At 43.3% G+C, this 15371-nt stretch overlaps 2 protein-coding genes across 4 annotated transcripts in view; both read right to left on the bottom strand.

Annotated features, from left to right (window-relative positions):
- phrf1 (PHD and ring finger domains 1) overlaps positions 1–869 on the bottom strand; it is a 50567-nt gene extending 49698 nt beyond the window's left edge. The window contains exon 1 of the mRNA XM_056282686.1: positions 813–869. The gene's annotated coding sequence lies outside the window, so the exon portion shown is untranslated. The remainder of the gene's footprint in view (positions 1–812) is intronic.
- Positions 870–5851: 4982 nt separating this feature from the next.
- rassf7a (Ras association domain family member 7a) overlaps positions 5852–15371 on the bottom strand; it is a 46277-nt gene continuing 36757 nt past the window's right edge. For all 3 annotated transcript variants that reach the window (XM_056281606.1, XM_056281607.1, XM_056281605.1), the window contains exons 2-6: positions 13421–13617; positions 11636–12579; positions 9102–9276; positions 7865–7972; positions 5852–6156 (exon numbers count right to left, since the gene is read on the bottom strand). In XM_056281606.1, coding sequence (XP_056137581.1) covers positions 6125–6156; positions 7865–7972; positions 9102–9276; positions 11636–12579; positions 13421–13523 — 1362 coding nt within the window. In that variant the 5' untranslated portion in view covers positions 13524–13617 and the 3' untranslated portion in view covers positions 5852–6124. The remainder of the gene's footprint in view (positions 6157–7864; positions 7973–9101; positions 9277–11635; positions 12580–13420; positions 13618–15371) is intronic.

Below are 15371 nucleotides of genomic sequence, written 5' to 3'. Positions count from 1 at the left end.
ACAATGAAACAAAAATTGAAGATGGGGCTACTTCCCTGCATGGCTTTAAGTGGACTTATAACAGTAACTGTGATCTTCTATCTCTACCCTCTAGATTTGATGTTTTTTTTTGGTTGTGGCATATGTTAAGGCAACCTTTTGTTCTTTATCAACAGTGAAAGACGCCAACAATAACTGACATGGGAAAATAAAATAGTGGTCGACAGCATCGACAAAGTTGTAGTCATGTCTAATGTAGATATAACTAATTATGTATTTATGTTATTCTAAACAACATTTAGGTTTATGACGTTATCAACAGTGAGATCCCAAACTAGGCAGCGGATTGTGTAGTTTTGGAAGATACCCTTATCAATCATCTAAATATAGCGTTATATAGTGTTAGGTAGTGCAGCCTTGCTGGCGAGCTGTCTCAACGCTGCACTGAAATCAGCGCTAGCTTAGCTGGCTAAGCAGCTACATTTGTAAACAATGATTAAACTTTTAGCAGTGAACAGTCAGATTTCATCTGCTTTCATCACTTAAAAATGGAAACAGCATATATGGTTTTGTAGAGTTACTGGCTATCATATCCGGCGAACCTACAACGCTTTTGTTATACAGAAAAACGCTAGCGGGCTTGCTAACCTAGCTATAAGTATTAGCATGGGCATTAGCCTGAATAGAGCTAAATTTAGCTAACGTCAACTGCAGTCTTTTTTAGGATCTACGTTAATGACATGCAAAGACCGGTGTGCTTTCACTAGTTTTCCATTAGATATACATGACAAAAAATACCACGCTCGAACATACGACGTGTACTTCACACCTACCCGATTCAGTAGTGTGAAGCGTGATCTGTGTAATTTGAAGTCTCCACCATTGTTGACTGACACCGCCGGCTGGATTGCACGGAAATGGAAGAGCACGGTCAAATCACTCTGTCAACTCTTAAAGAAACAGCGTCCGTTTAGTTTCGGAGGGGTCGGAAAAGCCTTACCCAGAGCGACGTGCGATTTTAATTACTTTATCAAGCATGTAGAGAACCAATGCAACAAATTTCCCAAAGGGCAGGAAATTTGTCGTATTTTAAAATGTCTGTTATGTTTCACCTGTAAATAGCTATTTCGACTCCTCTGAATCTATTCTAATGATTTTGAATTTCGCAACAGAACTATTCTTCTTACTTATTGGAACATCAAGATGATGCAAACTGGACACAAAATATCAACGTGCATATAGTGACGGGTAACACGTTTAATACTTGTCAATATATTCGAAGTCTACCGCACATGATCAGCAACAACCAAGGCAATGTCGCCCCCTCTGGTGTCTGAATTAGATGGAAACAGCTGTTATGTAACATGGTAATCCTGATTTGTTACTTGCCGATGTGATAAATGTCTGCAGACATTTCTGAACTATAAATCTGACCCAACTTTCCGAGGAAACGCTATTTCATATTTAAACAGCGTGCGTGGGTTGAAGATGAATTGTCGCGTGCTGGTTATCATCTCATAAGTAATGAGTAAAAACCTTTCTTGGCACGATTCAAGTGGATATTTTATATCAATTTTTTGTGTGTTTCGCTTGTTCTTATGTCATTTTAAAAGAGAAATCTCTCGCTTCTTAAACATCTGGCGTTCGTTTCTCCTTGACGAGCTGTCGCACAAATCGTTAAATAGGGTAGAATGAATCACAGTGGTGCAATTTCCTCCATTAACTTCATGTTTCAGTTACCTTGTTATTCTAAATGGCCGCTTTCTAAAGTTCACATAATGAATAATGCCAACTTTCGGAAGCGACCACTCCTTTAGACAGGCAGGTAAATAATTGAGTGTTCCTTAAATGTTCTTTGTACAGGCTACTGTAGCGCCACCCCCCATCAACCCAGATCACACTGTACATCTCACTCCCTCCGACTCCGATGTTGTCATGCTGCATCCTTGGTACGTGCACAACCACACTCTCCTCATGGCAACACTGTACACAAGTAGGCTGAGTTCAACCACTTTCAACCCTAGGGGTAGGGGCATCATTTTTGATTGCGGGCTAAAACGCTCCGTTCGCATCCGAGGACAACTTCAACGCCAAACTTTCATTTATTTGAGGCAAACTGACCCTTTTCGTGTCCGTACCTTTGCGAGATTTATTTCCTAGGGTGGGAAATTGATGACGCGAGAATGGTTCATTCCTAATGTAAGACGTGCAAAAATGAACGCGCCGCACCCCAACTATAACTTTAGAAATCCACCGTACTTGTTGTGATTTCGCGCCCGCCTCCCGAGCGGTCTGATTCGATAGTTCCCTTTGATGGGCGGGTCATTCACGTCTGACTTGAGAAGCCATTGGTTTGCTTGTTGTCAGTATAATTTAATTTGCATAAACAGGTCAGGTTGCAGATGCAGGGGAGTGGGCAGGGTTGGGATAGTGCAAGTGAACTGAACTTCTGCGTTGGTGTACAGTGGATTCCGAGAAGCTACTGAACTTTAATAATATACTACCATTATTTTTGAGGAAAAAACATTTCGAAAGGATGGATGCATGATGGAGAAGCCCGTGTCCAAATAACGTGAAGATATTTTTCCTTTTAAAATTATCTTAAAAGAAAACTTAAGACTGGTAAGTAGCGCCCCAATTTGCAATAAATCATTATGGTCGTCATGTATTGATTAATATATAGAAAATAATCACGATGCATATTGAAGCATAGGTCAGATGTATTTGGTTGAAAACTATTCGTTATATAATCAAATCGCTTTCATTTTTTTAAAGCTAATTATTAAGCATCTGAGAACTTCATTAATACAAATGCATGTTAATATTAAATATTTTGGTACCGAAATGCATCCAGAATTATTTATTGCATTTGACTTGATAACCAACCAAGCCATCAAAGATGTTGTGTTCAGGTTATTATGCTGATCATCAAAGCTATACATTCAAAAATATCTCATAACTTGATAAAAATCCTCCTTGAGGTGATCAATTCAATGTTGTGGGTATTTCTATCTATCAAAAATAAGCAAGTAATCACCACCGAGACAGGGCTGGACGTTTTATTACCTCGCACTTATCACTCAGTTATTATCATCATTACTTGTTTGCTGCTTTGTTACAAAGCCCTTGTGTGTTTTCTCCACAGCCCGTGTCTGGTTCAGCTGGGGGTTTTTTCTTCTTCTTCTTTTTTTTTGAAATCTTCTTTTTTTTTTGAAATCTAAAAGCAGGTAAGCCACTGACTAACGCACATTGTGTCATTTCTGAATACCACTGTGCGTGTGACAGCGGCTAACCTGTTCTTGGGGATACCACACTTACTATTGTTGCACCGTGGGAACAGCCCACCTCCAAGAGAGACCAAAGGTACCTTACATTCGCAAGCTGCTCTATATGTCCTACTACACGCTGCAGGATTTGTAGGTCTGCTTATCTCTTTATCACCGGCCTCCCAGTGGTCTCATCATGTACCGTATATAGTCCCATGTACAGCTACTTTATATAGGGGCCTGTAGTCTATACATCGCCCTCTCATGGAGCTGACCTCTCTGACACAATGTACTGTCAAGAATAATGGTGCCTTTATGTCTGACTCATCTGATAAGACGATCATCATCACCGGCCTGTAATTTGTTCCTCTCATCATACGCATGAAGTACCGTTTCATTTTGTGACAAGTAAACTTTTTGATGAAATAAGTTGTGGCATCAGCTATCTTCTTTTGTTTTACCCCTTCAAGTCTTTCTGTGGCGGTATCGAGATTAGCGTCACGCTATGACTTGGTGTGACACAGATGAAAAGACAAGTGCAAAATGTCAGCCCCATTAACTCTTGAACTCATTCGTCATCCTAATGTGGACGTGTGGAATCTCACTCGTTGCTTCACGCCGGACACACGAAGGGATTACAATTTTGTATCAAATTCTAACACGCTCCGGTTTTCCTCTCTAAACTCATATAGATTAGTAATCATCATCAAAAGACACTCCCTCTGTGAAACCAAAAGGCTGAAATTTCAGCTTTGCCACTACTTCTGTTATTTGTCAGAACTATTCAAAGTACATTTAAATTCCTGTCGACTGGTATTGTGCCTAAGACTAAATATAACTCCGTCATCACAGCGTCCTGAAATAGCACCACAATCTTTTGCATTTTCCTGTTTATTAGATTGCGCTAGCCAGGGTTCGAGTCTATGTGGGCGAGTTTGGACGTGTGCCACTATGCATATGTGGTTAACCGAAATAAATAGTGCAGGTGTTACAGGGAAGCCTATGAATAGCCTTATGGTCTTACAGAGATAGGAAACTTGCAGGATGCAATCAAACAATTATTGGGCTGAAATTCACATTTTTCTCTTTGCCACAATTACATTTTTGCATTGATATTTTGCTCTTATTGGCTAGTGTGTGATCACCATGTGATCCAACTATGGCTCAGCATCTTTGTCAAGGAGTAAGTGTGGTTGTAATTTTGGCAAGCAGTCAGAAAGACACTAGTTTGACCGTTTGTGTGTGAGCGTCTACGCAACAGTTTTCACGTTCACAGGTAGGCGTCACAGAGCTTCACCGGGGCCATGGGTTTGTCCAGACTGTGGGAACTCAAGGATTTAGAGCTTATCTATTCCCCACCAAGTTAGACGCCACCAAATCTAGCCGGCATAATCCAATTCTACCAAGTGAATGTTGATTGATATCAAAGCTGTCTGGTTTTTGAGTATTAGCAGAAAGGGAATAAGGAGTTTGACCAAAAAGAAAAAAAAAGTAACTTTTCATGCTAAGGTGGGAAGAGTTTGAACTAAATACAGAGACGCGGAGAGAAAAATCCATATGTACTTGGCTTAGATTTCCACTTTGCAAGTACAAGCGGTGCAAAATAGTTACATAACTTCTCTAGGTTTCTCTGCCCCGTCAGTCAGCGCTGGGGTAGTTCGTGTCAGTCGGTAAGATGGCCAGTCTATTTACTCTACAGGGTAAACAAACAGGAAGGGGGCGGAGGGAAGAAAAATCATGTGAAGGAAGCCCAGAGCTGCGTAATTACATTATGCTCGGTTGATTTTATCACCAAACATAATTGGGAAGCAAAAAAAAAACTACCAAAAGTTTTTTTTCTTCTTCCATCAATTAGCATCAGTTTCGAGACAGAATAAAGCTTAATTCTTTTTAACAGCCCGCAAAAAAACTTCAAATCCTCCGGGACCAGATGTCCTTTAATACTAAGAACGAAGACTCGGCTCTTCCGAGATGATAATATGGACATGACGAGGATGATCAAGCCTAGCATGTACAAGATGTATGGATTTAAGGCATATTTAGGTTGTTGGTTGTCTATCCTTTGGTGCTCACAGGTGAGCTGTGCCTACTGTGGAGCTGCCTGGTGCCATGTCATGTGCTTTACAGGTACCGTGATGTGTCATTATAAAAGCAGCGGCTGGCAATGCCAGGATGTTTGGCCCATTTCCTTTTGCACCTTTGGATGTAAACACAGCCTATCAGCCACGTGTGAACACAACCTCTGAAATGCTCATGCATTATAGGACTCAATGTACCACAAGTGATGAGGACAGCATGCATTTTTCAAAAGGAATAATATATTCATAATGCATTCCACATGGGACTTTCATGGAACTGGCATATTTTAAAAGTACTTCTACAAACATGTCAGTTATTCACCCCAGGTTATTTCTGTAGGACCGCACTTCAGTTCCCTGTCATTCCATCTTAAGGTAATATAATTAATAGGTTATTAGGTATAATAAGTTATAATGCTGTCAACCTTAAGGTAATATAATTAATAGGTTATTAGGTATAATAGGTTATAATGCTGTCAAAGAATCTGTCCCAAGTGATTACAAAAAAAAACACATCACAATAGGTTATGTAAATCACAATGCACATTTTTTTTATTGTATTTAAATACATAGACAGCAATTATGCTCTAGGTAAAAGTTTCCTAAATTATTTTACATTTAATACATATACTTTGTAGTGTGTACAGTAGCAAAATGCTGTAAATATATCCGTCTTATGTATATACAATATGTATATAATGATAATCTGAATAACAACAACAGTTACAGTGGAAAGGGGTTAAATACGAGTTGTCGGTGACATAACAGTGAAATAGTTCTCTTGGCCCTGTGGTCCATGTTTTACCTCCATGACGTCTCGCTGGATGTCAGGACTGCAAGACACAAAAATAAGTGGGGGGTGATGATCCTTTTGCTTGGCTTGGTTTAGTAAACAACTTTCCTGCTTAAGATACAAGTGGAGAGATCCTGGCAAATTAAAATGTTCACATATGCATATGAGGGACGGACATTGTACCACACCACTGACACAGGACCAGAGATCGGGTTTATTCCTGCTGTGGCTGGAACAACCTCACGATCTGATCATGGATCAGTGTTTTGGGACAATTTTTTTTTTGAGAGATCTGGAGACTGCAGAGTAAAGAGAGGGTTGAATAATCCCACAAAGAAACACCATGAAGCAGACGGGTGGGAGAGCATGCTCGCGCACACACACACACACACACACACACATCTTTTTGACCTGTCAATGTGATAAAGTAACATGATGAAATTACAAGGGATGTACTAGTATTGCATTAGGGATGTGCAATTCAAATTACCGATGTGGTCTGCTTTGCATGCTTTCAATCGCTTGATGCATATTGTTGCGATTCAGCTCAATAAGGTGAACCTTAATCTACGGTACGCTAAAGGGAATGCAAGGTGTGACAGGTCAAACGTTGGTGTAATGAGAGCAAAGACCCAGGGGCATCTGTCACCATTGAAAAACAGAAGGAAAAAAAAAAGACAGAAGAAGCCTTTTCAATAAGCCATGGCCCATTTACAAGTAGTGAATTATTTCCCCTCTATCAAAATGGAGCCTCACTAAAACAGATTGGTTGAACACTAAAGGCTCCTGAATGCAGCCTCACTCGTATATTGTAAATACAAAAAAAGAGAACAGAACAATGCACTTCTCTGTATTCAAATGAGGACCATGGCTTTACACAGGAAAGAGAATGGGACAGTGCAATACAATTTGCAGAGACCTCACGCAAAAGGCTCTTGCTCTTTGGAAGTCAAGCGTCACCAAAGTACAAGGCAGTGTATAGATATACCCCCCTCCCCCTTACACATAAATAATATCCATACATAGAAGGCAAACTTATAGGACACCAGATTCATATCTCTTTAAATCACAGTATATAAAAACATCACTACAATCAAGAGTGTCTATTAGAGCCATTCCCCGGTGGTAGCAGTTACGTGGTAATACAATGTATTTATAGTGATAAGCGGCCGACTACAGAAGATTGTTGATTTGAGGGGTGGGAGGGTCACTCTGCATCTCACTGGGGTATTAGGGAGAAGTTCCCAGCTGTGCAAAAGTGAAACCAGAGCAGTTACAAATCCACAAGTACCGAGAGAGTGGGGGAGACGGATGTGAAAGTTGGATAAAACGAATCTAGATAAAGGCCGACAATTCATACAGGTTAGAAAAACGGAGAAAGTGAAAGGAGAGAAGTGGACCTACAACAGATACAGCTGACTGTGAAAGGAAGTTAGGGACGGGAATCAGCAGAGGACTGAGAGTTAGAAGCGAAGGATAATCAGTCAGTGAGGGAATGGCTTTTATAGGTAGAACACAGGGAAGCTGTCAAGATGTAGCAGGGACCCCCACCATGCAGGCACCTCCATCATGCAGAAACCTCCACTGCCCAACACCAGAACCAGCAATTGTCACAACAAGGTATGAACCAAATCAAGCCAGGGTAGAGGGTAGGATGGCATGGGGCTCTGGGGCCAGGGGATGGTTCAGGGCAGGGCAGGGCAGGGCAGGATGGGCTCGGGAAGCAGCAAGGTCTCACACATACACACCCTCAGGGTTGAGACTGGAAACCAGAGGGTTCTGTAGGTTGCGTGGATGTCCCAGGAACTGTTTGGCAGTGGGGCGAGGCGGTGACTCCGACGGAGCAAGACTGAGGCCTGGAAAGAGGAAGAACAGATGCTAAGTGGGTCTAATTTCTAATTGTATATACAAGCCCTATGTACAAGGATTCTTAGTAATAAAAATGAAGACTCTTCAAGATGTTAAAGAGGAAAGATGTGATTCGTATTCATTTGTCTTAAGTAATTATAACAAAGCTTGAAACGACAATTCCTCCATTTGGATACACATGCGAGGGTCTAAGGACAGGATGTTGCCTTGCTGTAAAGCCCCTTGAGGCTAATTTGTAATTTGTGATATTGGGCTATAAAAATAAAATTGACTTTGACTATTGAAAATTCTTTTTTCTTTTTTTTTGAGCTGGAAAAAAAAATGTTGGTATGTGCCTGGAATGGTAGAATTGATTGCCCTCATGATAAGTTCAACTGAAAATAAAAGGGAGAGAGATGCGTCAGGAAGCTATCAGGAACACTGTTGTTTCACTTCGTGCACTTGAGTACATGAAATGAAATGAAATGCTGTTTCCCCAGCCCACAGCAGTACAACACAAAGACAAAAACACATCCAAAAACTACAAGAACACACTAACACATATATCAAAACTAAACCAAAAAAAAAATCCTACGCGTACTTTGAGAATGAAAGTCGATGCTTAACGCTTTACTTCCAGGGAAAATGCGCATTAAGATCAACCCCCTCCAAAATGTAAACTTAATATGGGGGTATCAAAGACACTGAAAGCCATGGGACATAGGTGATGCATGCAGGGTTCATCTTGTTCGACCAATAAAATATGAGCCAAGCGGAAATGTGCCATGCCGGTGCTAGCCAACTAAACTCTAGGGATAAAGCTGTGAGAAGCTGAAGCTGGGGCGAGGCGTTCCACGACAGTACTCCCACCTTCAGCCCCCCGCCCCCAACACCACCAACACTGTCCTCTATACCCCTTTTCATGGTCTTTTTTTAAAATAGGAGTGGGCAGAGAAAAGCTAAACACGAGTGCGTACTTAACACAGATACATATGTAAAGACCATCAAACCTTGCTATCGATTGAGTTGTTCTGTTTTATGTGTGTGTGTGTGTGTGTGTGTGTGTGTGTGTGTGTGTGTGTGTGTGTGTGTGTGTGTGTGTGTGTGTGTGTGTGTGTGTGTGTCTCTGTGTCATACTTCCATTCCTGTATCCGTCCTGCAGCAGATGTGCCAGTTCCAGCTGCTCCAGTTGTTCCTGGAGTTCAGTCCGTGAGTGGGCTGGTGACGGCAGGACTCCTGTCTGTTGAATAAAATGCTGTAGGTTACATTGCCTCAGCTCCTTGTTCAGCTCCTCTAGCTCTTTCTGCCCGTCCTGGGAAGGATAGAGCAGGGACAAGACAGAAAAAAAATGAACGTCAGCTTGTGGGCTCAACTCCGTCAACCCCTAGGCCTAATAACAGTGTGACGAGATGGATAAATGTAGTCTGTTGAGGAATACCAGAAAATGTAACTATTACTTGTGTGCTTTTTAATGATGAAAGTACTGGGGTACTACCGGCATTTTTATACGTGCTATATTAGAGTATAACTTTGCTGTATAGATATCGTTTAACATTACTTTGTCGACTCATAATATATTTTGCCACAAGGGGGCAGCAAAGTCTACAACTGTGGTTTCACATGGGCCTGTGAACGACACTGCTTCTCAACAGTCATCAGATCATTCGTTGCAGCAAAATTACCAAATTCCAGCAACCACCAGCTGCAACCCTTAGAGTCTATTTCATTCCAAAGCCTGGGGCATAGCTGTGGGGTGGAGGGGTTACGTAACAACGAACATTTGTCTGCTGTGTTTTAAGAGTTCTCTTGTTAACCAGATGCCAGCAGGAGAGATATCCATCAGCTTTGATTATTGCTAAGCTTGAGCGTGGAGAGAGCCTCCGTCATCTAGAAACCAGCATTACTCTCACACCTAAAGATTAAACTCTGACACACACAAACAAGCCAGTCAATCAACCTAAGCGACTACATGTTTGGACTTAGTCAATGCGTCTGCGCGGTATGGTGAAGCAAACAGCCCGCCATACATAGCCTCCATTCCCATCAGCCACAGCGTGTGTGTTTATAACTGATGCCGGGATGGAGGCAGCCTGCTGAGGCAGTTCACACCTGCAAGCCTGTCTCCATTAGCTTAATGCCAGGAGCACTGTGCTCATCACCAACAACATGCGGCTGTCAGGCATGCATAAGATGAGCAGACTGATAGTGTCAAGCAGACAACCCCTCCATGAAGGAGTAACAAGTGGCGGTTCATTACCTTGCATTCAATTATCTGTGTTAACATGTTGTGAAAAATGGGGGGGGGGGACATCTTGGCATAAAATACTTCTTCAGGGTGCCAACTACCTGGGTGGCAAATCTAATTGCACGTTTCGTTGTATTTGGATGATGAATATTTACACAGGGGGCCACGTTGCAACATGACAGTACATACGAGAAGTGTGAAAACATAAGCCCAACAAATCATTTTAGTTTTGCTGGCGGGCTCCTCTCTGTACCATTTGCAAGAATCTTGGGGATTGCCTACTTAGCATGCTCCTTCACCGTGCAAGCACATTCTCTGCCTCACAACATCCATTTCTGAGCTTCACAGACCAAGCACTAAATCTGTCTCAAGTTCACCCCCCCGAGGCTGTCACGGTCCTGTTAAGATGATTGACTGAAATGAAAAGAGCTTTTAATTGTCTTTTAATAAGTTTTCTAGCCAATAGCATAGTCATTATTAGAGTCCCAGTGAAATAGAAATGGGATGGAACGATCCTACAGTCTTGATGTTCTTTCCTAATGAAGTGTGACAAAATGCATTAAACCTATACCAAAAACATTAAAAACTCTTGGAAACACTGACCAAAAAATATTTTCATTGTGCAGCATATTTCCTTGCTATGAAACACCACAAATTGCACCACAATAAAAGGATATAATTTTCTTCGCTCTTCTGGGTGGAACTAGTCTGTGCCTCTGCGTCATAAAGTGGATAAACTTAAGTCTCAGGTTGGATTATACAAAAGATTAAATTTCACTTGAATCTGGGTTAGGCTTTTCTTCAGAGGATAAAGCGCACCACAAAGGTGGTATCTTTGTCAACATCCACCAGAAGTGAACAGGCATACAATGACACCACAAACTTCCAACATGTTACAGTCCAGTTGATCCAGTAAAAAGGGTCATTGTGGTATGGAACAATAATTTTTATTCTTATTTTTTATACTCTTTTTTTTTTCCAAAAACACAGGTAAAAGGATATGTAGATACTGTCAATGTAATATAAACACCATTAGTAACCATGGGTGCTGAACTTCTTAGAACACACCTGCCAAACTGGTACAGCCAGTCTGAAATAGCACTTCCAACAATAAAAGAAATTCATACAGGGTAGACATAGCATATAACATGTATATCCTCAAATTATTATTTGCTGAATAAATATGTATCTATTCATTTATTTATTACATTTAGCTTCATCAGAGTTAATCATATTCCCTTTTCGTTTCTATTATTTTCCCTAAGAATAAGTGATCTTGCTCTTGTATGTGTCTGCTGCAATATAGGAGAGGGATACGGCCGACAAGATGGGTAGTAGAGTGTCTGTTCTACATCCATGTGGTGCAATGACAAGGGCTAATGGGGACTTACAGCCTTTTCTCCAGCGCCTTGACCTCTCCCCTTACCTGCAGCAGAGTCTCAGCTTTCCCCAGAGCCTGTTCAGTCTCAGATAGCTGCTCCCCCAGCTCTGCCCCTTGCTTGTCCTGGCTCTGGAGCTCTGCCTTCACAGCATCTAGGGACTCTTCAAGCCCGCCACCATTAGCTCTCCCCGCCTGGAGCCCACCTGACTGGCTCTCCCGTTGGATCTCTTCCTCAAGCTGAGTGGAGCGAACTGAGAAGTCGTGGAGCCGCCTGCCGCAGTCATCCATCTTGGCATGGAGATCCCCTAGCTTCCGTCTCATACTTCGCTCCCTCTCCATCTCTGCTCGTAGCTCCTCTTCCCAGAACAACTCGTGCGCCAGCTCAGCCTGGTTCCTCCTCAGTGCTACCTCCAGAACCTCCAATTCTTCTTGGAAGTGAGCATCGGAGACAGGGGAGGTGCAAGGGGATGGGGAGGGACACTCCCAGGCACGTGACTCCCTCTCTAGGGCCTCTAACTGGACCTCAATAGCCCTCAGTCTCTCTTGTTGCTGGAGAACCTGTCGAAAGACCTCCTCTTTGGACGGTCCCACTGGAGGAGAGGCAGAGGGAGATGGCACAAGCAGGGATACAGGGCTGGGGGAGGGAGAAGGGGAAGCTCTCTGCTCCGGTGAGTCCCGGGGAGACCTCCTTAATTGACTGGCTTTGGTTTTTGGGGAGGTGGACGGGCCGAGGTTGAAAGTGAGGGCCTTCTTGGGCTGACTGCGTTTGGAAAGCTCTGGCTCCGAGTGTCTGGGCAAGGGGTTTGGGGTTAGTTTGTCTTGTTTAGTCACAGGTCCGTCACTGCTCGGCCCAGTACGGCGCAGGAAGAACTGAACCTCACTGCCATGCTGGCCTAGCTTAGCCAGAGACTCCAGAGGCCTCTCGGTGGCCAGCAGCTGCCTCTCTGTGTCCCTCAGACGCTGGATCAAAACATAACGGCCTGTCTGACCTGAAGACAGAGAGATGGTCAGGGAAGAGAAATACAACAGGACCAATACATAGACTCAACATCATACAAACCCTTTTGAAATTCTATCACATTACACTGAAAAGCTGCATGAAGTCTTTCTCAAAAATAATGCAAGGATCAGCCTAATATGTCTTGGGCTGATCTCTGTGCGTGACATCCATTTTTGTCCTTCAGTCTAATTAAGGCAGTGGGTTCGACTCCTCCCAGTGGTTGTATGCAAGTCCTAATGAATGAAAAATAAATGACATCGGCTATATTTTTTGATGCCAATATCTCTCACTGCCTAACCATGGAGAATAGAAATAAGAGGCTGTTGTGCAAGTCTTACACAACATATAGAAATGTTCAAATAAACTCAAGTTTCCACAAGGGCCCTGAAATTAGGACAAACCCTCCCTAATGATTTGGCAGGCAGCTCACTCATGGAAAGAGGAGAGAGCTAAATCGGGAGTCGAGCTGTTCTACGCTGCAGTACATAGCTCAAGTACAGCCTGAGGATACGGGGATGGAGCTTCAGCTCCTTTCACACTGACCCCCCCCCCCCTCCAAAAGACCCAGCTGAGCTTTCCCGTTATGTCAGAGGAGACCGAAAGGGTGAACGCAAAGCAAAGATTACTACAGCTCTGACTTGTACAGGTAACAGGGTCACGCTACATCAAGTTTTCATGGCATTGCTCAGTCATCTGCGTATGTTGAGCCTTTGGGTGAGCTGTGACTCAAAGAGGAACCGGCGGGATGCAAGGCAGTCATGTGGAATTAAACCTCCATCAGATCTGTGATACTTTGATGCCAGAGCGGGAAATAGGCTTGAGGTACTCACCAATGGCCTGTGCAAGAGCAATGACCACATCCTGGCAGGAAGTCTCCTCGGACAGGCCACACACCACACGCACCACTCCGTCCACCCACACTTTCAGCTCCATTTTGGACCAGGTTGGGTGGGGTGAAGGGTCAGATGGACTTCAAATTAGATCAGCTTGGCTCGGCTCAGCTCAGCTCAACACTGCATGGCACTGTCTGTGAAAATGAATTGACAGAAGAGAGAACGATTGGTGTGAGATGTGTTGAGGCAATCCCTGATGAGATCCCAGGACACCGACAGGAACATTGTCAAAATAAACATGTCTGCATTAACAAACATGGCTGCTTGTTAATGAACTTGTTTAGAAACAACCCCATATACTCAATTTCCCCTCAGGGATAAATGAAGTATTCTGATTCTGATATGTCCTCCCTACATGTGACGTGACTTGTTGTTAGAATAAACACACACCCCTGCACGCATACTATACGCAACATGCCTACTAGCGATCCTCTGCCGAATATGTAGGCTACCAGTTTCTTTACCAAACAACCTCACTGACATCAGTTGTGCCGTGTTGTGCGAGAGATTCTACCAGTCGTGACTGAGTCGTGGGTTTCCAGCCCAGCAACTCAGGGGGCAGAGAAGCTGTTAGTTAAGAACCCCACTGGTATCTTACAGACCTAGAAGTGTAAATGCCAATCTGTAACCCAATTAAATGCTTCGCTGCCCCCCTTCAAAGCCGTTATGATAGTGTACTGCTTAAGGGAATGGACGGGGAGTCTAGAACGATCCGTGTGTGTCTGGGTGTGAGAGAAGATGTTTGCATATGTGTAGAGAGAGAGAGATGTGCATGTGTGCTTGTGTGCAAACTTGCATATGCAAATGTATGTGTGCGTGATCTCTCAGCAGGACCAAAACTGGGTCTATTAAGACTTCAGAGAGCAGACCTGCAGGTAGCCTAACCATTATGCTGAGTAGCTCCTCTGTCTTTTACCGTTATGCTTAAAAACAAGGTAATAATGTACCTCACTACTCATAAAAAGTGAATTGCCTCCGGCTGTAGCAGAACTATCTATAGAACTTGGCAAAGTAAGTGCAACTTTGTAGGCTATGCGAGGGAAAGACAACTCCACAGAGTCAGACAGATGGTGCTCTCCCTCTCGCTCTCTCTCTCTCTCTCTCTCTCTCTCTCAATAGGAGGTGTTTTAATACTGGACTCGTCCATTATCTCGCCCCTCATTCAGAGTCTGGCTCTGCTCCACTGGCTGTCTATAGAGGAGCTGCCTTGGAGGAATGCTCTGACTTCATCTGCCAGCCGGAAGAATTGGTGCTTTTCTCAACCCCCACCCCTCACGCCCCACCTCCCCCCACTCCCCCCCTTCCTCTGCTATTGACCTGGCACACCCGACCACCATTACTCATTTGCTATTTAGACTATTTAGACGCCAAACACAAACTCCGCTGGGGAGCAACAGCCCATCTGATGTGGGAACAACATCACACGGAACAGTTCAACGTGACACTGTAGCGAGGAAGACAAGACGGGACAGGGGCAGCCGAAAGAGATCGCGGTGAATGAGCGGGTGGTGATAAGGCAATGGATGATCACATATGGCAGAAATTTCTTTGTGCAATTTCGAGTGTGGAGATTTAATCTTGAATGAAACACAGAATGACAACAGAATGCCGACCGAACTCGGGAACGTCAGGAATTTCAACACTAGAGTTGTCAGTATTTTTTTCCTTTGAACAGACTGTGCTGTGTTGCAATATGTAATTAGACATAGCTAGCCGTGCGTGCACGCGCAGCGGATAGGGTTACCTCAACTGCAAGGCTTATCTCTATCCTGTACAGAGAGGTGAGCGGAAAAAAAAGTTTCGAGTTAAAGTAGTTGACTTTCCCCTCCCAGTATCAGTCGGGCCTTGTACAGGGGGAATGCAACCTTACAGTCAGGTGTGAGAGACA

This window comes from Lampris incognitus, chromosome 6 (genome assembly GCF_029633865.1).
Source record: "Lampris incognitus isolate fLamInc1 chromosome 6, fLamInc1.hap2, whole genome shotgun sequence".
Classification (NCBI taxonomy): Eukaryota; Metazoa; Chordata; class Actinopteri; order Lampriformes; family Lampridae; genus Lampris; species Lampris incognitus.
Note: the sequence above shows the minus strand (reverse complement) of the source record. Positions and strands in the feature narration are given on the sequence as shown.